Genomic DNA, 25,919 nt, shown 5'->3' with positions numbered 1-25,919 from the left:
GTCAGTCCTCAGGGCCCTGGTGTTGGCTGGGTACTAAAAAACAGAGAAGAGGCACGGCAGGATACAGCTCACACTAGTTCCTGTCCCTTCTTCCTTTGAAGCCACAGTTCGCCTTGTGATATGAATACATGTGTTGTTGCCTTGCTTCTAGTTTTTGTTTGCACAGCGCCTGTGGCCCTGACATCACATTCGCTTGTGTGCTCTGCCTGACCTGCCAGCACGCCGGCCCTGTACAAATGAGTCCATGCGAGACACAGCCACCATGGTACACTGACTCTGCTAGAGACAGAGCCAGGATTTGACAAGTCGAGAGCTCTGGATGTCAACATGTGACATGCCTGGCTGCCCTCTGAAGTGGCGTGCTTCATTTTGCAGTCTTTGAGGAAATGGCGGTCTGGCTATGCATGGTCAAACCATATGACTTCTTCCAGAAACTCATGCATAATGTGCTCTGCTTCACCTTTATAGATGCACTGAACACACATCATCCAGAAGAAACTTTAAGACAATCTCTGATGCAGTATTTCTTATTTTATTTAAATTTTATCCATATTCATAACTTCTCTCTTAATGGATCCAGGTTTGTCAGTAATAAGTGCTTTTGCAACATAGACATTTGTCAAATAAGAATTTCATCCAAGGGATTACTTCATTTCCACTCATTTATTCTACTGAGCTGGAATAAATTGGCATGAAGATTCAGTTACTATTGATTTTGACTGTGTCTGAATCAGTTACCTAAAGATAAATGGCTCAGCCACCTATATCATGCAGAATTTGACCAACTATAGTGAATGATCAGATCATTTTTTATTAGATTATGTCCATGAAACAGGTTTTATTATTATGATGGTACAGCATACACAGCATTCTATACAATTCAATAATGTTTAAGTGCACTTTATGTCCAAATAATTAGAGTGCAAGCTTTCAGCATCTAAAGAAGTATAAGTAGCAAGAGATTTTTTCAGTAATGCTCCTATCTGTAGCTGTTAAATTAAGCCTGTTTCGCACTGATGAATCATATTCTGTCACTGTAAGAATGAAGATACACAGTTACAACTAGATCTCACTCCAGAAGAAGATTCTGGTTTTTTAGTTCTGAGCAAATCAGATTTTTTTTCAGAAATGGCAGCCAACTCCATCTGGATCTCAGGGAACTCCTTGTAGTGGACATGAAGGTGGTAAACAACATGGTCATCTGGGGACTGTAAAGTTCAAGATGTGGGGTGGTTCAAGGAGTTACAGGTGCTGAGTACTTCAGAGACTGAGAAAACATTCATTCTGCAAAGGCAGACTTGTATGCTATTGCCATTGAAATAATGTCAAAAGCCAACAGAGTTGTGCCATGGACAACACAGAAGCAGGGCTATGGCTCAGTAATGGCAAAGCAGAGATAACAGCATAAAAGTTGTCCTGAAATTAATTTGGGAAGCTTTGAAATACACAAATCTACAGCATAAAGTGTGTTAATGCTGCAGTTGCATAGGGGAGGGTGGCATCTGAGCAGTGTCATCACCTGGAAGTTCTTTTTTGTTTTTTCTCTTTAAGATAAGAAATTAATTTACCCTTTTTTTTTGGTCAGGATTCAAGTGGGGAAAATCAGATTTTGTGTGAAATCACTAATAGCTGAACAGGATACGTAACCAGAGAGCTCCCAATAGATGAACTCCAATTACTATGCACAGTCATGGGCCAGTGAATGTACATTTTGCAGCTTCTCCGGGCTGAGTAAGAGAGTGTGTTGTGTGGGACAAAGTAGCGCTTAGGACAAAATTATATCTAGTTTAAGTGGCCTTTGAAAACTATCAGTTTTCCGTGCATAGTTGTTATACATACTTTCTACCTTATATGCTTGTCTCAGGTTTTTCTGCAGGTGTTTATTGATTCACTGTAAGCTGGCACAGCTGCTATAAATTAAAGTATTTTCTTCATACCATCCTTCTAATCCACTTTCATGTCTTTTGACACTCAGACTCGGCAGCTGGAGAAAAAGTTTGAAGTTGAAATTTCACCTCTGCTCACATAACAGTTTAGTGTTTAGTACTGAAATGTTTTCCCTGCCTTTCTTGTCTGAAGGGTTGTAATCCCCTTTCAGAGATTTTTTTTTTTCTGACCAAGAGTGTTTTATTACAGCTGAAGGTGATGAGACATATGGGGCGGGGGGGCAGTTCTGATGTTTCAGGTTTATCTGATAATTTAGAGAGGCTTATGGCAACAGGTGCCATTAACACCCAATATGGGGGCAACAGAAGGGATCATAGATCAAAACATTTACTCAGTACCACATAGGAGCAGCTCAAGCTCAGTCAGAGAGAGAAAACCCAAGCATTCTCTCTCTTCACTTACAATGTTCTCCCAGAGGAAAAAAAAAATATCCCTTTTTCTTATATTTTATTCTGTATTGAGAATTGTATGTTCTAGATTGTATAGAACATTTTTAATTCTATGTTTACCTTCAAATATGGAAATTTTACATCTATTGGAGCTCTCTTGGCTGAGTGTGCCGATATGCAGCCTGTGTTACCTCATTATCACTCTGTCACTGTACTACTGCAGATGACAGAAAATATTTTGTCTTTCAGAATTTTTTCTGATGCTTTTATAATTGGATATTTGCTTTTCTGCCTTACTCTTCCTAGCTCTACAACTTAAAAAAAAAAAAAAAAAAAGAAAAAAAGAAGAGAAAAAGTTAGACAAGTAATTTGGTCAAATAGATTTACCATTTTACATGTAAATAATAATGATGAAACTGAAGCATCATTTATAACACTGTCCTTTATCGTGATTTTATGTTACGTATTTAGAGTATAAGCTCTTTTATCTATAGAGTATACTTTAGTCTGTGAAGTTCCTTGCTCAGCATTATTGGGAAAGAAATAAAACCTTAGAAAACCTGGGAACATACACCTGGATGTTAATTTGTCAAGGATCTTTGGTCAGATTGAATGAACCAGTATGTGTAGTATGTGTCTTCCTTTTACATTAACTTTCTTCTGCTTTGCTATAGAAGAATCAGAAGCAGGTAAGAGTTTTCTTCAAGCAATAATTATGTGTGCATAGACTTTCAGCTGATACAAGAATGGCAACACTGTTACACATTTGTTTAAAAAGTTTGTTCCGAGAGAAATCAACCTAAAGGCACAAAATGTTTTAGTTTAAAAGCTTTACTGGGAAAGCAATCTGATTGAAAATATATTTCGTTTGTGAGACATGAATTGGATTTTAATTAGAAGGCCTCAGACTTGAAAACCTATTACATATCCGCTTGAGTAAAGCCTGTTCCAGAATTAGAGGCACTGTCAAAGCAAAGTCCATTTTAAAAGTGTTTTTAGACCAGTAAATATGGAAAATGTCAGCTGATGAGCTTTCTCAGACTCATCTTGATATTGCAAGAAAAGTTGTGGAGCTATAAAAAAATAATTCTGTATCTCTGAAAACAGTGTTTTGAATAGATTTTTGCAATGAAATTTCATACAGGATAAAGGACTAGATACTTCATGTGGAAGATTACTTTCATTTCATTTGCATAAATGATAAAGACAAGGAAGAGACTTAAACTATTGCTTACCTTGAAGGTAGGTCCTTTGCTGTGATATAGATGTTTTAGAACCACTTCTTTAAAATACAGCATCAAAGAGCAGCTTCACACTCTGACTAAAACGTGTCGTTTTGGAGTGCTGTCTGCTAGATTTTTAAGTGAGGAGTAAATTGTGAGCTAAATGAAAGGAGAGGTGAAAAACAGCTCTGGCATGCTCTGGAAGGAGGATTTTAGATCTTTTCAAGGAAAATATGGGCAAACTTGTTCACGGGCACAAACACCTGGAGGTGAGGATTTCCCTGAGCTCTGCACAGACACATGCTGTCTGCACACAGCATCCTGCACACTGACCTGCACCATTGCTCATGTGAGTGAGCTGGAGAGGATGGAGCCCGCTTGGCTCCTATCTGTCCACATAGGACAGCTTTTATCTAATCCATAGTTCAACTACTGCCTTCAAACCCTAAAACTGAATTGCACAGGGAGAACAAAGCATGGCAGTTTTAGAGAGCGGAAGTTTGGAAAGGGGATGTGAAATAGATTCACTAGAGAGAAGAGAATAGAGAAAAGTAAATCACTGATCATGGGAAGAGCATGACCGTATTGTATTTGTCATACCACTGTTTAGTTCAGGATGCTATAAAAATGCAGAAGCCTGAAGTTCAGTAATATAATCAAACTTCAAACTGCTGACTGACAAGATAGATGTAATTTAACTGTGTGCAGTGATGGAGTGGGTGTTTAACACACAAATGGTTAAATCATATTGCTGGTAGAACTGTCACAAGAAACAAGAGGAATACTTCTTTTTCCACGCTGAGCAGAGACCATACTTTTTTTTTTTTTTCTTTCCCTCTTTCCAAGGTCAGTACACACAACTGTGTGTGTATTTCCAGAACTTTCTTCAAATGTTGAGACGGTTGTCAAAATGCCACTGTAATATCATGCTCCCGGAGCGGAGATAACGGCTCTTAAAGCCCTGGTGAAATAAACCTACAAATCTTCTGGAGAAGCAAATGTCCACAGATAACAGAACTGTGACGTGCGTGCTGAGGGAATAAGTGAAGGACATTCAACCTATCAAGGATTTCCATTTCAAAAAGTAGTATTGCATGATGAATGGTGAAGCAGTTCTGCCCAGGAATCGATGAGATCTGTCCACATTAGAGCATATTCTGGTCAAAGATGATATCTGCGCTTATGTTACTTTTTTAGTTTGACACATATATATGTGTGTCCTTCTGTTGAAGCACCTTTTTTCTTGTAAGAGGTTGTGAAACCAGATCTCACTTGGCTTGATCCTGCGGTCATTGATGTCCATTACAAGGCTTCCTTTTCTGTCAGTGGTGGGGGACAAGGCCCATCATTCTGCTCCAAGGCCACCTGGGACCTTGAAACATAATGCTTACATGAAAAGTGTCAAGAAAATGTTAAGCATCTAGGAAAAGATCTTCCTTTGCCCAGTTCCTAAGAGAGCTTTGAAGATGCTTATATTTTCTCTCATTTATGCTCTTTCTCTTGCTTTTTCCTGTATTTTCAATCAAGAACTGAATCTGCACAGTAGGCTGGCCCTGCTTTGGCTGTAAAGCTGTGCGCAGGGTCTCTGGCTTCCATTTGACTAACATTTCCCTTAGAGTTAAGCATGCAAAGGGGACATGCACATCCATCTGCAAATTTCTTGTGACTGGTCCACTTTACAGCTCTGGCTCTTCCCAGGCTGCCAACCTGTGTGTTAAAAACCCTCGGAAAGTCCAGCAACTCCATGTAATACAATCATTTGCAGCAAAGCAGTGCAAACTTTTAGTGATTAAAACCCACACCTGGAAACATTCTTCTGATGAGCAATCTGAACCAAAATTGATGCCTAATCATTTTTAGTGTGTTCTCCCTCACTGTTAATATTCTTTTCTATTTTACTTTTTACCTTCTCTTGCACACCAGTGGCCTGCAGCTTCCAGCTACGTTTCTAGCAGCTTTGGACCTGCATATGAACAGTCTCCTGGAAGCTCACTGTACCAGCTGAGTCTTTCCCTTGCTGGCTTGTACCTACACACAGCTCAGAAACAATCGTGCTTTCTCAGTTCAGGCAGGAATCTCGTGTGTTTCTTAGGAAATAGACTGTATGTGCATTTGGGGGTCAGAATATTATCTTTCATTTTAGAATTCATTTACTTCATTTTAAATAGCGATCAGGAGCAAATTCAACACACTATAGCACTGGAAGATTGCAGTAGTTTTTCAGAAACTGCCTGTTTTCCTTTGTCTGCTTCTGTCTACTGGGTGACATGAGAAACTCCAGAGAAAATCATAATTATTGCAATTATTTTGGTTCATTAGATCTGATTCTAAGAGTGGTTTAATACTGACATAGTCCCAATGATCTTAGAGATGTTATTCATGATTGTGGTACTATCCTACTTGAAGAATGATAGATTTTGAGTAAAAAAAATACAGCTGTTAAAGACTAAAATGGGCAACTCAAGATGGCTGATCTGTTTTCTGTCAGATTTTTGCCAAAGAGTATTTCCTTAGTCGTGATGTTTATCTATGTCATCTTTCTTCTTATACTTAGGAAAAGTTTCTTAAAAGTTTTGAGCAGTTTGTGATCAAGTATAATAAGCTGTACATGAAGTAACTTCTTCCTATGCTGTGTCTGGCACCCACCCACACAAAGATATTATTAAAGGGAAAGGAGAGGGAGAAGTACAAAAAATGTTACGTTTAAAATGAGAACTCTGAATTGCACAACAGCTGAGGCAAGTCACTTGTGACTGGAAGTGGGTAACTGTCCAGAGCATGCAATGTTGTCAGCTGTGGCCTGTTTTCAGAGTAGTTTTATACTGTATCATATTCATTTTACCTATCAGAGATGCCAATGGCCTTCATCTTTAAACAGTGATACAGGTTTTTTCCTTTTATCTTGCCTTAGTTTCTCTTTTCATGCCTGCAGTACAAACTTGTTCAGGAGATCTGTCAAAGAGAAGCAGTGGTGGGAACAAGAGTGAGAAATCAGCTCAGAAATAATCCGTCTGAATAAAGGTTTCCACAGAGTCCAGATCATGTTCTTTCTAGTTTTAGGTCTCATTTGTTTTTAATCTCAAAATGAAAATATTTTCCTCATAACAAGTAACTAAGAATCTGACAAAATTATTTGCCAGCTATTCACATTTTGTAATATAAAAAAAAAAAAAAAGACAACACCAAACATTTAAATATATCTCTGAGTCACAGACTATGTAGCTTGGCAGGTTTCCTATGGCACGATGCAAGATTCCTTGGCAAATGTTTCTTGGCTTTAGCTTTTTTAGTTTCTTCACCATCACCTTATTGCTTTTATACACACAGACATAGAAACTCCTAGACTTCACTACTACAACCTTACCAACTTCTAAAATTCCTTGTACCACTTCCATGAACTGCTGCTGTATTCTTCCCTTTACATTTTTCTCTCAACTATGTCAAATTATCATGGACTTTCTCTTTCAACACCTCTCCCATCTTGTGTAATGCCTTCAAAGCAGCAGCTACTTTTTCTGAAACTGCTGCTCTTCTTCCCAACACTTCTCCTTGCCATCTCTTCAACCAGACTGTCTAAGCCCTACTTCCTCACAAAGCAAGTTGTACCTTTCCCACCTATGATGCTTTTTTCCTTTTAGGGAATTTTTGTATGACTTCACTGAGTACATGTGGATTGCCAACATACAGACTTTTCACTGAGAATGTTATATATATTCAAGTCAGTAATCGAGGGGTTATCCTTACTGTTTTTCTGTGATAATAAGGAAGGGGATAGGATTTCCAACCGCTGATGTCACCATGCTGAGCAAATGGACTAGCAGAAAGAATCCAGAGAGTTATTTTGGAAGGTTTTTTTACATAATTGGAAAGATAGAAGGCTTGTGTAGCATTGGAGGCAATTGTATTCACAACTCTCAAATTGTCATGATGGCTCCATAATATGTTTTGGTTCGAAAGATAATTTCTTGACTTTTTTTCCCTCTTCAATGCTGTTTTTCTTTACATAACCTTTCTACCATGTATCCATTTTACCTGTAGTTTAATAACCCAGGGTCAGAAATTGAAATATAATTTCCAATCAGAATGTCACTAATTGTTTCAAAATGTCAGCTGCTATCAAGAAACCTGTGGAAATCTTTTCCTCTGCCTCAAGGCATGTGATTTTATTAGACTATTTTCCTTGTGTCTGCACTGCAGCGTAGCCTAGAGCAGTGTTTATCAATATCTTGAATTCCAATTTTTATGGAAATTCTAACTTTTATTGTGAAAAGTTACAGATCCTCTTCGCTTTGTAGACTAAAGGCTGAAAGTAATGTCTAGAAGTAATGTGGCCAGTTTACAGTTAAACTTCATTTATCTCTTGAGTGTCATTGCATTGTCATTGTATACAATACTTTTAGAGTTGCTTTGGCATGTCTGTGGGGTTGCACCAGGGAAAATTTTTTCATGGAGACTTGCTTAGGAAATGTTTATATCTCAGATTTTACTGAGTAGCACAGACATGAAACACCGTGTCTATAAAAGAACGTACTCAACCTTTCAGACACCAATGTCCAGTTCAGATTGACAGACTATTCAGTGAAGGTGAAACTCAGCATGAAACAACAACATGAGCTCCTTTGGACAGGAGGAAAAAGCCTGAAGTTGATGAATGGCGAAATCTGATGTTCAGCTATGTATAAGCATGAGAGCCTTTTGGCCAGAAGATTAATGGTGCAAGTCCTTCTAAATTACAAGCAGATGGTAACTTTTTCAGGATTTGTGAGATTTGACATTGCAAACATTGCAACCTTATGTTATGATCTGTATTTTTATTTCTGTATTATCGCAGAATCACAGAATGGTTGAGGTTGGAAGGGACCTCTGGAGGTCTTCTAGTCCAAGCCCCCTGCTCAAGCAGGGCCACCTAGAACTGGTTGCTCAGGACCATGTCCAGATGGCTTTTGAATTTCTCCAAGGTGGGAGACTCCACAGCCTCTTTGGGCAACCTGTGCCAGTGCTTTGTCACTCTCAAAGTTTAAAAAAAAGAAAAAAAGTGTTTCCTTATGTTCAGAGGGAACTTCCTATGCTTCTATTTGTGCCCATTGCCTCTTGTCACTGGGCACCAGTGAAAAGAGTCCAGCTACATCTTCTTTGCACTTCAGGTATTTATATACATTAATAAGATCCACCAGAGCTCTTTCCTTTCCTTTCCTTTCCTTTCCTTTCCTTTCCTTTCCTTTCCTTTCCTTCCCTTTCCTTTCCTTTCCTTCCCTTTCCTTCCCTTCCCTTCCCTTCCCTTCCCCTCTCTTCTCCTCTCTTCTCCTCTCTTCTCCTCTCCTCTCTTCTCCTCTCTTCTCTTCTCTTCTCCTCTCTTCTCCTCTCTTCTCCTCTCCTCTCTTCTCCTCTCTTCTCCTCTCTTCTCCTCTCTTCTCTTCTCTTATCTCTTCTCTTATCTCTTCTCTACTCTCTCTTCTCTACTGTCTCCTCTCTCTTGGATAAACAGTCCCAGCTCTCTCTCAGCCTTTCCTCATATATCACATGCTCCAGTGCCAGCAGTCCAGGTGTGGCCTCCCCAGTGCTGAGTGGAGAGGAAGGATCACCTCCCTCGACTCTGTTGCTCAAGCAGCCCAGGAGTTTTATGTGTCTTTGTGTTGGACTGCCATACAGAAAGGTAGATAGATTTATCCTGTGAAAATAGTCACAGTGCAGACTCATAGCTAATATCTTTTTAATTGTGCAGCTGCACATTTTGTACCTCAGGAACTAAGGTACATGCTTATTGCCCCAGTAGGAGTTTATTTTAGCAGGACTGGGTAGTAATATGGTGCCTCCATCTCATCTTCATATTTGTAGGCTAAGGGCATTCTGGTCCTGCATTAGATGTGAAAGGGTTTTTCCTCCATTCAGTGGGCACCATTCCAGAGGCAGTAGATAAAGGTCTAGCTCCAAGGCCTGAAGAAGGAGTGATCAAATAAGATAGACACCTCCAGATTCCCTGTAACATTTCCTTTCTCCCCTCTCCCTAAAAAATCAAGGAAGCAACAAACAGCAAAAATAGGACATTAGGGGGGCACAACAACATCTGAGACTTCTTGAGCAAAAGGGAAACTAAATGTCTTAGGTGCACTGTAATTCTCTGTGTTCCATCTTCTTTCCTGCTCAAGTATACACTTTGTAACAGCAATGGTGTTGGAGCCCTCAGAGCATGATTTTGTAGCAAGCGAAGTCAGGGAAGGTGGAGAGGATCAAGAAACCACACAAAAGGCAAGTGTATCCCCATAGATAGCCCTTTCCTCCATTGGAATATCCCTCTTTCCTGACACACCCATACACACAGATTTTAGGAGTTCTTTGAAGCCAGAGGACAGACTCTGATCTTCTGCCACAGGAGACAAACCCAGCTCCATGCCTTTCCCAAGGAAAAAGGAAGTTATTCTACAAAATCAGCCTCAGAGTTTAACCAGTCTTACACAGATTATCATCACAGAGAGGAGAACAAATCCCCAAGTAAGGACTTCTGGATTCAGCTTGCATAAATAAACCTCAGGGAGTGAATGGGTGAATGAGTCAAGTGTAAGATACCAAGAACAAAGGTGAAATGTTACGGTTCTGTGGCTGCTGAGTATGCCCCCAGTTCAGTGGTATTGGGAGAACTGATGTCCATCTTTATGAATAGAATTTAAAAAACAATCGGCTTGAGGTAAAGGTTTTTATGTGTATGGGACTTGCAGCCCTGGCAAGTAATGAGTGCCAAAATGTGAGACGAGATCGTTATATCGCTGCCGATTAAGTGGATCTATTTCTCCAATCATCTGTCCAATATTCCAGTTGAACCTCCAGCCAAAACTCATGAGGCAAATTTCATTACATTAGTGGTGTCTAGCCTGGAATTGGCATTCTGTTGTAGTCATGATGGTGGGATGATAGGAGGCTGAAAGATGAATTAATAATGCTTCATTTTGATGAAATATCAAAGTATGTTAGAAGGTCACCTTGTGTTGTATAATTATATATTCAAAAGAATTTAAATTCTTGCTTCAGCCCTTAGTGAATCTGAGACAGCAGCAGCGATGGGAAAAACCTCCCTTAAAAATCCCAAGAGTCATACTTGTTTTGGCATGATACTGCCTAAGGTGATTTGCGAACAAGGCTGACTTTGCCAGGCTTTCACATTAAAGCAAGGTTCAGCATAGATTTTAAAACATTAAATCAGCCTCCCATTTGCATAGATAGGATTATTTAATTGTGTAGATTTTGTTAGCTTAAAGGGTCCAAATATTCTAATGCTGGAGCCAAAATTAAATAACTCAAAGTAACCGTATGCTAATAATTTTAAGAAGTCATTAAAAAGAATGTTTAAGGTTGTCATATTATCTGACTTCGGAAGATATGGAGTGTGTCTGCTGCCACAAACAGTAGTAGGATGGCAGGTCCTAATCATTTTGAAAATCAGGCTCAAAATTTACAGCAGAAGTAGATGCTCCTGACTGAATGGAGTTAAGTATTGATTTTTTGTAGAAGTTGGTATTGCTGGATACCTTAAAGCCTAAAAAAACACAGAACCCCCTGAGTTGAAACAGTCTTGTCAAAGAGGCTGCAGTTAGTAAATATCTGGGAAGTAGCCCGTACTGTTATTTATGATTTATTGAGTCAAAATAAATGAAGCCCTTTATGGATAAGAAACAGGCCACCACGTTTTACCCCATCTGTTTCAAGCTGCTGTCATATGGTTTCAAATCAGACTTGATTAAATTGTTCTCTCAATGTCCCTGCACAAAGCAGTTTGCAGTGTGAGTTGATATGACATGACCTGAATGGCAGCAAAGATGAAGGAGGCAAAATGCATGTTTAGTTCATCAGAGATGGTTAGTATGTCTTCTAGTTGTTGTTCTGCTCTTCTTCTTGGTGGCACGGATTTCTGCAGAGATTATTATGTCTAACCGCTCTGGGTCTAGTTACTCTATTTGGTGTGGACCTGCAAGACAGGGAGTGACATGGAGCTCTATTGCCTATGTGAGTGTCAAGATGTAAAGCACCATTTTTCAGAATTAACTCATGGTTAGCAAAAGGAGTCCCAGATCCCAAACCTGCTCCTGCATATGGGCAGTGAGAGGAGAAGGACTATAGCTGAGTCCTCCTTGTTCTCCCAGTATAGATGGGAGAGGCCTTCTATGAAGAGCAACAGTGAAGTCTTTGGCTGTCACTGTGGTTAAGGACCTCTGTCAGACCAAAGAAAAAGAAATGACATTTCTCCATAACCAAAGGCTGCCAGTGAAAATATGGGAATATGCGTTGTTTGTCAAGTCACCAGGTCTCAGTTGAACAATTCTGGAAACTGTAACCTAAGTTCATAGCATGCAGTGTACTCCAATAGCTGTGCTCCAAAAGAGAGGGGCAGCCTGGCTATCAGTTGACGCAAGTTAGTATCGCAGTTTGCAGTGTGTCTGAATTGCATTTATTGGAGTAATCTACCATTTGTTGAATAAAAATGATATGCAACATCTGGGCCCTGCTCTTCACAGATGCCCGCCATTCTTGGCTGGATCCTTAATCATCCATCAATAATCTACTGGAATCTCTTGGAGGTTCAAATATAAATTGCACTGTTGATTACCGCTTACCAAATTCAACACAACGATGGCAATAGAGCCATACAGATCTGAATTTCATATTTTACTTAGGCGCTCTGGGGTGATAGTATTTTATAAATGATGAGTGAAAATATTTTAAATTGCACTTTGAAAGGAAAAAGTGTGTACCACTCTCTGAAAGTATTTTTAGTCACTGTGTTTTCTGAAACCCTTTGGACATTCAGCCTATTAATTCATTTCTTTCCTGAACATATCTTTATTTATGCAGCAGAAGTATTCCTCTCCTTCAAGGTAAATTCTGTACCGTTTCACACCCCATTCTTTACAGACCTTCATAAATCCATTGTCATTTATTTGATCCCTTAAACTTAGGAGCACATTTCCAATATACAAGAAATTTAATTTTCAATTTATATCCATAGTAAGTATTTTCTCATTTTGTTATGTTTTAATGGATTGCATGACACTCACTGGATTTTTATCTCTCTAAACGGCTATTTAAGTATATTCTTTATAATGAAAATTATTTTGTTAATGATATAATTTGTATAATAATATTAGTTGAGATAGAGAAGGTTATTTCATTAAAGAATGCAATTAAATTTTCAAAAGTAGTATATTCAAAAATATGTCTCATCTGTCCCCTTTTTTATCAGTTTTAGTAGAAATTTGACTCACAGACTGGATAAAATGTGGAGGCAGAAGAAGTGGCGTCTCAAAAAAAATAACGTTTTCACTCTATGTTGGCAGCTGTCAATGACAAATATAAATTCACATTAATTAAAGCAAGTCACATCCTAAAAATATTTCTTTATTCTTTCAGACCACTCTTCCGTGGAAATTCAGATGTTGATCAGCTAGGAAAAATCTTTGAGTAAGTAATAACTAGTTGCATTATGTCAATATCTGTTTAACATTTAAATACTGTGAGGTTTCTTTGCCATGTTTTTAATGCAATAATGTGACTAGAACAAAGTATTCCTAGAACATATTTCCTATTGCTACTGTGTGCAACATGATATTTCCGTGTATTCTGTGTCAGAGTGGGAGGAGGAAGCAACATGGAATATAGTTCTGCAGAACTAACAGCCATCATCAGGAAGTTACGAGAGGCTTCTGTTTCGGGCCTTTTAAATCTCTTAAACATATTGTGCATTTACCATTCATGCGTATGCCTAAACAGTTAGATCCAAGACATTCTCTTCACATAAACAAATGCAGAGGTTTTCTTTTTCAGTAATTTCTTTATGTATTTCAGAAAACAACATTAGAATACTTTAAAATTGCTATTAAACTGAAATCTCTAAGATGATTACCAACAACTTCTTCGCAGAAAATACTTCTGTACATAAGAAAATATTTTAGCTTTTAAAATATACTGTGTAGCCTGGTAAAATGATTAACAGTACATATTTTGGTTGGGAAGGTAAATGTGGGAGCAGAAGAAATATCAGCATTTTAACATGTGCTTTGTCAACAATTACCTACTTGGCTTTATTTTATAACCATTTTACAATTCTAGGAGTTTGTGTTTTGTTTCTTCAGATATACCAAATACATTGAGGATATGGGGAGGCTCAAAACTCCCTGAGATAGAATAGTTCTCTTCTGAAAGAAGTTCTTAGTTTAAAAAAAAAAAAAAGGGCAGAAAATAAAGTTATTGATATTGTCAATATGGTAATTAAGTAGGATTATATCACTTTTTCTTGTAAAAGCTCTTCAGAGCAAGGAATGTTTCTGAATTTATAAGAACCGTGTAAAATTAAGATCTGATGCACATACCATGTAATTAGGCAATCAAAGCCACATAGGGCTGGTCCCACTCCAGACAGTGAATGCCCATTTGCCCCTGCACCTCTGTCTTCCCTTTTCAAACGGAGGGGCTGCAGGGATCCAGGGATCTGGATGAAATAATAAATAGATAGACAAAGAGAGAGAGAGAGAGCAAGGCTGAAATACTATCCTCTTGAAGGTATTCCAAAGAGAAGATAGTAACATTTCTAGGGAGAAGAGCTTAAACAGAACAAATAATGACTTTCTCTGTTTAACCATTTTTCAAGTTCTGAAATCATAACAGATCTGTTTCTAAGCATTTTCATTATTTAATACAAGGTTCCTAAATTGCAGGTCTTGATTTCACACAGTTGACTTCCCTTTCCTGCATACCATACCAGTGTATGTGACTCACTTGCATGGTTAATTTGTCATGTGCTGAATAGCTCTTCCTGCCCAATCCAGAAAATCAGTCCTTAAAGTTTACTTTTTCTTCTTCTGCCAAAGATACTCCTTTAGTACTACAATATTCTGCTTTATTAAATGAAGGCAGTTTTGATACATACAAGATATTTTATAATTGAAGAAGACATAGCTGTGATTTTTTTTAAGGATTTTGATTAGTTTATGACATTTAAGGGGAAAAATCAAAATGAACTGGGCTAGGATTAAATGCATGGCTGGGAGCAGCAGCCTCCGACGGGGATCTTTCCATCTCTAGAGGCTGAGATCACCTGTGCAGAAAATAGTTCATCAAGAAGAGAAAATGCCGTGCTAATTTTGGAAGAAATTCCTTGTTATACATCAAGTTAAAGAGAAAGTTTAGTTTTGTTTCTTTTGTGCCGTTCTCCTTAAATAGTTCAAAAGTTTATTTCTTGGGTTCTGGGGGGGGTTATGCTAAATAGTGTTTATTTTGTGTTTTCACAGCTGGACAAGCCCTTACAGTTAGGCATAGTTCTTCTTGTAGGAGGATTGATTCTTCCTACAGTAGTGACTCATTCTCCAGACTAATTTGGACAGGAAGTACTTTCAGGATATTCGTTCAATCTGGAGTGATGCATTCTTTCAGATAATGGGGCTGTGGTCTACCTTTGCTTTACATGTGCCTTCTGATTTGCGTCAGGTAAAATTCCACCACGTTTGAGGGTAAATCCCTGAGAGGTGGCCCAAAACAATTTCCTGCTTTTCCAGGACAACATCAGCATGTGGGATATCCTCATAGATTTCAGGCTAAACACTGCAACAGTTTGAGCAGACTTGTCTCCCATTGTGATCAATGGGAGTGGGAAGTACTCGGCGTTTCTCAAGACCAGGCCCGAACCTTTGGCAGGAGGTGAAACTCATCCAAGATACTCCCAAACTTAGTCAATGAAGTGATAGTGCTACCAGACCAAAGTGAGGGCATCTCCTCAGACATTCATTATTTAGAGTTTTGAGTACTACGTGAGTGCGTCACTAAAAATATCTCTCCTTTCCACTCTTGCAAGGTCTTGTCCACCCTACCTGTCTGCCAGGCTGCCTCCTTGTTTCTTTCTGTTAGCTTTGCCTGTGCCTGTGCTTATTCTGCCTTGTTCATGCTCTCTCACGCAAATGTTAAAAAAACTGGGACTAACCAAACACATTTGAATGGCAGGTTAAACTTTGTTTTTATTTAAAATATTTAACTCCCACATCTTCCTACAGTGCTGTTTGTATTATATGTAATACAGGTCCAGATCCCCAAATGGCTAATCACATGGCTTTAACCACTGTAGCCAAGGGAGTTGCCTCGTAGCCCCACCATACCTGTGGTAATAAAAGTAAAATTAAATTTTTCACACAGATTTAAGTCACGATTTCCCAAGAGCTGTGATGTCTTCAGATGTAGTAAGATGAAATTGTCCTGAGATTTTAATTGCTTTGCCCATCTAGACATGCTGTGGTTATGAGGACGTATTAATTTTTGGACATATTTTAGGTGAGCCAAATTACAATCTAAAATCCACATAGGTAGATGTGGAGTAATTCCACTAACTTCAATGAGGTAACCTATGATTTAGATCAAAGTGGTTGACCCATGACCTCACCCATGTCTTACTACCAACCTTAGTAAGAAAGTCAATGCTGCTCCCTAGTGGCACTTGGCTTAGTGCAGGCCCAAGTATTCAGTGACTTTTTTTTATGTTCCTTCTTGTCTTCCCCTGTCAGCGTTTCCATTTAAAATCTCGATTTTACAGATTGTAAAAATTGATTTTCCCTGAAACCTGCAAGTGATGTATGGTCTTTTCCAGAATTTCCATCAGAAACTGACGTTTCAACCCTACAAGTATTAGTATCAGAGTAAACCACAAAATGTATTAGACATGATCCAACATTGGAGGCTTACCTTCATTTATTTGGGTTTTAAACTTCAGCATTATTATTTAATAAGTTTAACTATCTTCTAGAATTTAAATAATAAAGAAATAAATTCTAAAAATAAGTTAAGATATTGTATTAAAGGGTAAAGAAATACCAAAGTACAATTGAAAGTGAAAACATAAGGACACTCAAGTCCTATGCCACTGCTGAACTGAGACTTTAAAACTTGTATTGTGAAGCAAATAAATTGTTTAAATTTGGGCAACAATTACTGCACATAGCTTTGAAGCATTATGAAACATCCCGTTTATTGCCTTACCCTCGTCTTGACCCACACTCTTCTCTCAGTCCCTATTCTTGTGAATAAAGATCCTTGCATGCAATTCCCCTTTGAAACTTACTGCTTTTAATCATCCTGGTGTGACATATGTTGCACCATCCAGTCAAGAACTGAGCATCTTTCTTCCAAAGCACTCAGCCCTTTTTCAACAAAAAGGCTCAGAAAATGGAGACCTAGGCCAGAAAATTGTGCTGGCCACAGAATTTCTACCAAGCACACTGAGGACCTACAATCATCTCTTCAGAGAGATCAATGCACTACTGTGCAATTAATCTCATTTAAACAAAAAGACTTTACTCATAAAGCAAACTGCCACTTAGCACAATCAACACAAAGGGGAGACTGCATAAATGTTCAGACCTAACGTTATGTTTTTCCTCTCACAGTGTAATTGGACTCCCAGAAGAAGAGGACTGGCCTAATGATGTTGCCCTTCCAAGAAATGCTTTCACTTCCAGACCCGCACAACCTATTGAAAAATTTGTACCAGATATTGATGAACTGGGCAAAGACTTGCTTCTTGTGAGTTTCTATTTATTGTTCTCCAAGCTGCATGATTGATAGTTCCCACTGTGTATGCAACATGCCAAGAAACATTTATGTTTCTATTTAATGGAGTTATGCTCAAAAGTAGGTAGACAAATCGATTTAAATCTGTGAAACATCAACACAAAGACATCACCTTTGGCTCAACAGGTGTAAGAACTGAGACTATTTAGAGACTAGGAAACTGTGTCAGGGAAGTACTTTTGACCAGTCTTTAGACCTTGTTATTGATCACTGTTGTGCCACTGAGTCAGCCATTCTTATAGTATAAGCCTGATGTGAGTGCAAAAAAATGATCTACTACTTTTCATGGTATAGTGGACCCAGTATAAAGCAAGAAATAGGTTGCAGAGGCAGATTGCATCTGCATGTCTTCTTTTGAATGCTGAAAACTTGAGATAGGGAATTCACCAGTTGTTGCCTCTTACAAATGTCAGAATTGAACAGAAGCAAACACAAATTGTGCTGGTACAACTGGTAACACTGAATTCAATTTAATGATTTCCATCATTTTTATAGATACGTTATAAACCCCAGCCCTGAAGTTCAGTCTTGGAACAGAATATAGGGAAAAGCCTTGCCTCAGTTTGCCTTTTGCCATGTGTGTTGAAATCTAGCTAAATTTGTTCACTGAAAGCCTTTAGAAGATCTTTGATCACGTGAGCTTAATAGAGTGGGCTCAGCACAACTCTTGAAAGACTTGCTGCATTCCTTCAGGAACTGCTATCTCCAACCAAAGTTATCTCTACGAAACTGCAGATCATCCTCCATTGTCCTTATGACTGCAGCTCCCAGCCGTGGTAAGCTGGGCTACATCTGGACACTTGAAATGATAGGGGAGAAACACATCTGTTGTGCTTGCAGGCAGCCTGGAAATGGAACCTAGACATGGGACAAGAATTAGATTCTGGGAACAAGAAGGAATAAAATATGGCAGAGAGCTCAGTGAGTGTGAGGCGTGATGGGAGGGAGGAAGAAGACAAATATCTATACCTAGAAGGTAAGGTGGGAAGGGAAGCTGTTCCTGTCAAAGAGATGAGAACTGGGAGCCACAGATGAAAGGGAAAAGTAGGACTAGAAGTCACTGAATTTAATTTCAAGAGTTAAATTATAGAAATTCTGATAACAAGCAAAAACAGTAGGAGTAGAAAGTGGTTAAACAAGGATAGTAAAGAAGAGATAGTAGAGAAGAATACTATTTGAAGGCGAGTGAAAGAAAAGAGGAGAACAGGGTATAAAACACAAGGCTATGGGAGATATTTCAGCGATGGCTGGAATAAGGATCTGGAAAGAAGGCAAGCTGGGAAGAAGAGGGAGAAACTGGACACAAAACATTAGCATATGAAGGCTATAAAGTGAAAGGCCCAACACCTATAGAAATACTGAGCCTAGGAATGAACGTATACCTTATGATGCTGTCCACGTTTGTATAACCACAAAAGAACAGTGCATTGCACATTGAGGGGATTCAAAAGTTGTTCATGAATAGTTGCTCCCTGCAGTCTGTGAGACAGATGTCCTGTTCATGTGAGTTCAAGAAAACCTGAACTCTGAGATTTCTAAACTATGAAAACTTGAATTTTCTAACTTCTTTTTTATTTGCTTTGGGGATGCCATATTCATATACTATGACCCCACTGCTTGTTTTAATATGGATGGTCATCTTATTGTGCACCACCTACTGAGATCCAGTTGTGTCTCATACTGATTATAAATTGAAGGTAGAGTGCATTTATGTATATATGCAATGTTAGCCCTGTTAACTGTACATTTTAGTTACAAAAAACTTCTTTTCATACTTACAGAAATGCTTAGCGTTCAATCCAGCCAAGAGAATATCTGCTTATGTTGCCCTCTCTCACCCATATTTCCATGATCTGGAGAAATGCAAGGAGAATCTGGACTCTCACATGTCATCCAGCCAAAACTCCAGTGAGGTGAATGCATCATAATGCTGACTGAAGATGAACCATAAATGAACAAGATGTGTAGCTGACAAGGCCACTGTACCATACAAACCACATAGCTGTTCTAGCGAAGATCATTATTTGGAGGTTTTACGCACTTATCTTTTATTTTGAGATTGTCATATGCTTATCTAAGGAAATCAATCTAGTTTACTTTCATCAGATCATCCCAAGGGCCAAGGCTTTGACCTGCTCCCGTTGCAGCTTTATGTTTGCTTTGGTTTTGTTTATCTACCTGGGAAAACTCCAGACGAAGAGAAGCTGCTGACCAGTTTTCCTGCCATTTTATCCTTTTAATATTGAATGCTGCCAGTGTGGAGCAGAATGATCGAGTCACTGCCAAAACATGATGCAATCTCTCTCTCTAGCTGCTGAAGCATGATTTGGTACTTTTATTATTATTATTATTATTATGTGATTTCTTACAGTGATATTTAAACAACGGCATTGAAATATCAGATCTCTGCAACCTGCAGTTAACTGGTATATGCATTAATACATCCAGCTACTGTTCATTCATAGCATATATGCAGGTGCTTCTCCACTTGAAGACTTGGATGGATTATTTTATCATTTTATTGCTCTATAAAAATAACAGTGGTGATGATGGTCATAATAAGTGTCTCAAATTTTAGTTTTTTTCATACACGAACAAGTTATCTAGCTATGTTTGTGTGGATGTCGTGAAAAACAAATCTCTTTAAAAAGTTCTGAAGCCCTATTCTTAAAGACTCTTTCAGTTTCCTATTGGTCAGTTTGTGTTGAAATCCAGGCACATTCTAGCCCATCATGTAACCCATCATTCCTCTCTGGGAACAGCTGCATGCACATTTTCTTTTATCTCATTCCAAATTTCCTGATATGCAGCTCAAAGACATGAGCAGAGCCAATGAAAATCAATACAGATTTTTGCCTTCAACCTGTTCTGATTATCAGCCAAAAAGGACAATAGAAAAAAATCTTTCCTCTTCTGAAGCAGAGAATCCTATACCTGTAATAAGCACAGATATGTATTTGTGCTGAAGTGTATGCTGTACACTGCGCTGCCTTACCTGCACCACACTGCCATGCATCACAAGTGCATGAACATTACTGTCACAAAATCCCTCAGATGTCATTTATTAAGCAGACTTGTTGTCTATGCAGAAATGCATGAGCTTCTCTCCTAAACCACCATGTGGGTATACTGGCACATGCTTCTCCACTAGGGTTAATGTGCCGTTATTGAATGTCAAAATAACCAAGCAGTTCACATGCCTTTATAGCACAGTTATTTTAAATATTACATTAAATTTTTATATTTAGTATTTTTACCTTAACTAAAATATGTTTTCAGTATTTTTAAAAAGAAGCTTTTATTTTTTTAATACTGTACTGGTAAAAAAAAAAGTAATATTTTAAATCCATAAAAGCTGTTCCCTAGCGTGATTTTAGTGCATTTACCTGGATATGACTTGGGGGAAAATATTGGTCCAACGAGTTAGCCCTTACTGTAAAACCATAAATATACACTATTGCAGTATATCTGATGATAAGTGAGGCAGCTAGCTTTGCTTACCTCTGTAATAGTCCCTTTGGCTTCTCTCTTCCACATTTCTATTTCATCTTGTCTAGCTCGTGAGCCAGCTCTATATCCTCATTCACAGCATGCTTGGCAGAAGCAGGTCCTTAACAGTGAGTTGAGCAATATAATTTTTCCAGCTGTGGCACGGAAACTTGTAGCCGTCTCCCTGGCAGGTTTCTCAGTCCTGTGATAGACCGGCTGCTGTGGCGAACTTCACGTTCACTCTCTTCCAGGTATCTGCACTGTCTGGGACATGGCCCGTTGCTAGGATAGTGAGTGGGTCTTATCTCTCTCTTGGATAAAGCTTTTTGTTACTGTTAGACACATAGCTCTGCTATAGATGGTTACATTTCATCTGGTTTAAATAAGCCAGATTTTAAAAGGATGACTTGCATGCATGCATGCAGCAGCCTGTGCTTTTCTCCATGCCCAGAATGATGTCTATGCAAAACCTACCAGCATGAACAGGCAAGTTGCAAATTAGGCCTGGCAAGAGCATGCATGAGGCACCCGCACACAGAGATACTACAGATGCATAACACAAGAATTTTGGAAGCTCTATGAGCAGCAAGCTGAAGGCCAGGGAGCAGCCACAGCAGCTAACCCTCTAATCTTGGCCTTGCCTCTGTCATTCTCGCTGTTCCAACATCCAGGAGGAACTGCGAACCCACCGCGCTGGTGTTGTCCCAGCCCTATTCCTCCATGGGTCAATAGACCTGAGTGTGAACAGGTTTTAATATTCATAGAAAAGGATAGGCCAAAGTAAAATTTTTGCTAACTGTTTTTAAACACTAATTAGAACAACAGAGCCAAAATTCAGAAGAATCTTGTGACAGTAACAAATAGAAAAGTTTTCTACACAGTTTAGCACTTCTAAAAACGTTCCACATTTTACCTAGCGCCCAGCTATCATACGTACGTTATCAGGGTGTTCAGCTGGTGTGGTTTCCAGCAGCTGTCGGGGAACTGTCCCAGAGTTCTCCAGCAACTATCATAGGTGAAAATGTAGGGGAGGAGAGGGTACTTTCAAATTAGGCTCAAAACTCTCAGATAGAGATGTGCATCTGTTCCATGTTAGAAGAGCTCGTTGTATTAAGCTTAGCAAAGCAAAGGCTAGAGAGAATATTATTGCTGAATGTAGGTACATTATTAGGGTAAAACAAAAAGGAGGAAAGAGAACACTTTAAGCGAAAGGTTAGTGTTGGCCCCAAAACTAATGAGAATATGAAAATTACAAGGAAGGTGACTATTGGAGCAGTATTTCCCAATCTGTAGTATCAGAAGAAGAGCTCAGAGAGCATCAGGGAAAAGCAGAGGTTGGCTTAAGGAGTCAGAAGCAGAGCTTCTGCAACATGGTGCTGTATGTTGCCTAATATAGGATCAGGTTATAAATGAGGGTATTCAGGAGAACAGCTTGAGAAGGGCTACATTAATGGTTATGTTCTGGAACATCCTTCCAGTGGCACTGGCAGGAACAAAACAAGAAATCTATGTTCTGTCTTGGCAGGGTAAGGGAAAAGATTTATCTAATGGGGGGTCCTTGTGGTAGGAATGGCCTAGATTCAAACAATCAATGACTTTTCAAATTACCTCCTTTTCAAAGTCCCTTTAGGAAGAAATTCCATTTGACATGGCATAGGCTTACTCTTGTTCTAGTCTTCCCTGCCAAACCATGGGGCTTCACTTACACTAGTGAACTGGGAAAGCCTGTTCCCTGGCTGGGCAAGGTACTGGTGCTGGCTAAAATCATGCCAGGAATCATGCTTATTGTTAGACAGTACAGACAGCTGTGGGACTGTGCTCAAGCCCATGCCCTTGCTCTTTTTCTTTTACTGGTATAGCTCTAATATTTGAGTACCTTTACTCATTACTGCTGTATACGTAGGCCGTAGGAACTGTGCATATGAAAAGCAGGTGCTCCTTAAAACACATGTTCCAGACTGTGATGAAAATTCTTTGTACACCCTTTAAATAAGACTTCAGAGTGCAATTCTTCTTAGCAATAACTATGCCTGTATGTATTCTACAGGAGCGGTTCAACAGCAGCTAAAAACCACTGAATAACAAAAAATATATTAAAAATAAGTATAGATGCTTAGCTCCTAGAGCACCCACAACCAGGCACTGGGCTCTTCTCAGCAGAGAACACAGTGTTCTAAGTAATGGAAGGAGCATTTTCTATCTCCCACCAATCTTTTTTTTTTTTTTTATCACTACTACATAATTCTGCAGGAGAACCAGATAGCCAAGGAAAAAAATCACCAAAGCCAGCTAGTGAAGTGCAAAGAGCTGAACAATAGCGATACATCTGCAGCAGCCCTTCTCTCTCTTCACCCTATCTCCACACTCACTCTAGCTCTCCAGTTCTTCTTCAGCTCCCTTATGGAAACAGGTTTCAGAGACACTCACAGGTGCTATTTCCAACAAGATTCTTCCCATTTTTCAATAGCTACACAGTGTCAGTGTCCCCTACATCCCTACTACCAAATGGTGCTTCTTTTAGTCCAGCAGCCCAGAACCGATGATTTGGGCACCTCCTTGCTTACCCTTAGTTTTGCATACACCTATATTGCCTTCTGTGTGCCAAATAAAATTCTAAAAATAGGGTTTGTGGATATTTCTGTGTAGGCTATGCCCACACTCCAGGTTTTTTGCAGCCTATTAATCCACAGTGGTAAAGGTCAAAGTACCTTTCTGTCAGAGTACCTTTGTTTCTGTTCTAAAATACGCCAAAAAATGAGGAAATCATGTTCGCAAAATATTGACATTTGGTGCTATATGTACAGAGCCTTTTACATGAAAGGTATCAGTAAGTTGTAGCATTTGAGCATCTTCTGCGTGGGGGATGGTATCCAGTGTCGTAACTCTTATGTGGTTTTTACACTTGATGGTTCTTTTGGTCAATAAGAAGAAAATACTGTGCCATGCTACTTTTCACAGGTTCACTCGCTGTCTTTGAGAAGCATGTTTTTATACATAAAATTCTCTCTGCTGTTAGGTATTAGGCCAACTTTAATATGGAAAATAGAGAGAAAACATGCTGTTCTGGTCTTTTAGCCAACAAACTTAGAGCACTTATCTGACTCACAACTGAAAACACATCAGTTGTCAAATATGTATATGAATCATAAACCACACAGTTTGGTTTAAAAGGCTACATAAATTAATTATGTTCCATGTATAAGACACAGTTGAATAATGAGAATGTTTATTCTAAGAACTCTTTTTTATAGAACCACTTGCGTAGTATTTTTCATATACAGTAGTTTCAGGAATAGATTGATTTTATATATAATGTGAATTAGAAGATACTAGGTTATTAGAGTGATTTTGTTGTGTTATGCTTGAAGCTTGAATTGATCACAAGCTTAGGAACCTAACATATTTATTTTATCGCTACAAAACTGCCTCTAAATACCAAGATCTTTTTTTGATGTTAACAGGATTTCACAGTTCTCTTAATGTGTAAATTATTTTCTTGAAATTCATATAATAGAAAAAGCATTTTTCCAAACTGCAGTTGTGCAGGAAAATTTAAGAAATATATTTTTCTTTCACAGAGAATAATAACATGTTATATGCTGAAATCTTCAGTAACTGACTGCTAATAAGCTATCACTTTTACTTCTTTTTGATTACTAAGTATTGGAGTATACAGATTACTTTCTATGAAGAAAATATTCAGAAACAATCTCTAGAAAAGTAAATGGGATTTTATGTGTTCAACCTCCCAAGTTATATTTTCATAGCCCTTTTTTTTGTGCAAGTACAGTTCAGGTGTGCAAAAACCCAAGTACTATTTTAACAGTCTAACAGGCTGTACAACTCAAATAGGAGTTTTATTTGTGATCTATTTATTTTATTATATACCTTTGCTTTGCAAATTGTTAGGTAATGGCTGTAATATAATTCTAGTTTCTGAACCAAACTCTGTAACCATCAAATCCCAGTAATTTATGTAAAAAATTAGAAGCTTTCTCATCAATTTAAGTGAACTAGGCCTTTAAAAGAAGAAAGATGTGGACCTATGAATTGACAAACATACTTTTGCTTAGTGCTATTTCTTCCCTTTAGTTTGAAGCTTAGCAAGTATTGTATATGAATATGCAATATATACACAAAATAAGAACCATAAAAACCACTTAGGAGTAGTGTGCACAGATAATACAAAAAAATAGCTCATTAGATTCTTGCAGAAACCATCTAAAAATCATTATTTAAGGTGTAACATTCAACATTTTGAACTGATATATTTTCCCATTTTAAAAAAATCCTGAAAAATTATGTGTATGTTTTTAATTCAGACAGTGAAAGGCACCCAAACAGAACTGAATCAAGTAGGAACGTGTTCTCAAAATTGATTCTGCAAGGCCAAGTAGGTACCATCAGTTCTGTATGTGTGCAGTGGAAGATGAAATTAGCCAGCACCTTGCTTAGATGAGCCTGTTGATTTCTGGGCAGAAAAGCCCAAGGTTGCTGTGAGCAAGTTAGTGGAAAGTTTCCTTTGACTTAAGTAAAGTCCTTTGAGAGCTTCTGCAATATTCGAATTTCCAGTGTTTGTTGAAAGACTGTGAAAAACAGCTAAGACAAACCAAAACGCCCTAACCATATGGCATTTTTTCCTTCAGATTAAATGTTTTATCTGCGTTAGAATATATTGATGGGCTTCATCCAGCCCAATGTCCATGAGACTTGTGCATGGCTAGAGAAAGTAAGAAGATTCTGCTATGGATATTTTTTTACTGGGAGATTGTGGTAGAATAGATTTTTTGTTTCAAAAAAAAATCAGACAAAAGATATTGCCTTCTTTTAAAACAAACAACTGACATTTAGTAAAGATTAAAAATGAGATTTTAAGGAACTATTGGGAAAATATTGTTGGGATAATGGAAAAGGAGCGTATTTATAATGTGAAAAATGTAAATACAAGCAATGTGTATTAAATATGCATTGAAATGGACACTCTTTCACTGACCTTGAAAAGTTTATAGGGTTTTATGGAAGAAAGGAATCCACGTATTGGACTTATTCTAACTACCATTTTAATGTTCATTTGCACTAAAGCAACCAATACTAGTTGATTGAAAGGAGGAGGGAAAGCAGGTAATATTTGACTTGTGATTGACTTTGCTGATGCCTACATGGATATGCCGTAGAGCTCTCAAGCTCGCTGTCCAATTTTGAGTGAGCTAAACTTGCATCCACACTATTTAGCTATCTGCACCTTAAACCCATCTACATGCCAGAAAAAAACACA

At 38.4% G+C, this 25,919-nt stretch overlaps 1 protein-coding gene across 1 annotated transcript in view; it reads left to right on the top strand.

Annotated features, from left to right (window-relative positions):
- Nucleotides 1-24,113, top strand: part of CDK6 (cyclin dependent kinase 6) — a 130,500-nt gene extending 106,387 nt beyond the window's left edge. Inside the window, exons 6-8 of the mRNA XM_065628307.1 lie at nucleotides 12,956-13,006; nucleotides 16,972-17,107; nucleotides 18,937-24,113. Of these exons, the coding sequence (XP_065484379.1) occupies nucleotides 12,956-13,006; nucleotides 16,972-17,107; nucleotides 18,937-19,083 (334 nt within the window). The 3' untranslated portion in view covers nucleotides 19,084-24,113. The remainder of the gene's footprint in view (nucleotides 1-12,955; nucleotides 13,007-16,971; nucleotides 17,108-18,936) is intronic.
- The last annotated feature ends 1,806 nt before the right edge of the window (nucleotides 24,114-25,919 follow it).

The sequence above is a fragment of the Caloenas nicobarica genome, chromosome 2 (assembly GCF_036013445.1).
Source record: "Caloenas nicobarica isolate bCalNic1 chromosome 2, bCalNic1.hap1, whole genome shotgun sequence".
NCBI lineage: Eukaryota > Metazoa > Chordata > Aves > Columbiformes > Columbidae > Caloenas > Caloenas nicobarica.
The sequence above is the reverse complement of the archived record's forward strand: the minus strand, read 5'-3'. Positions and strand labels throughout refer to the sequence as shown.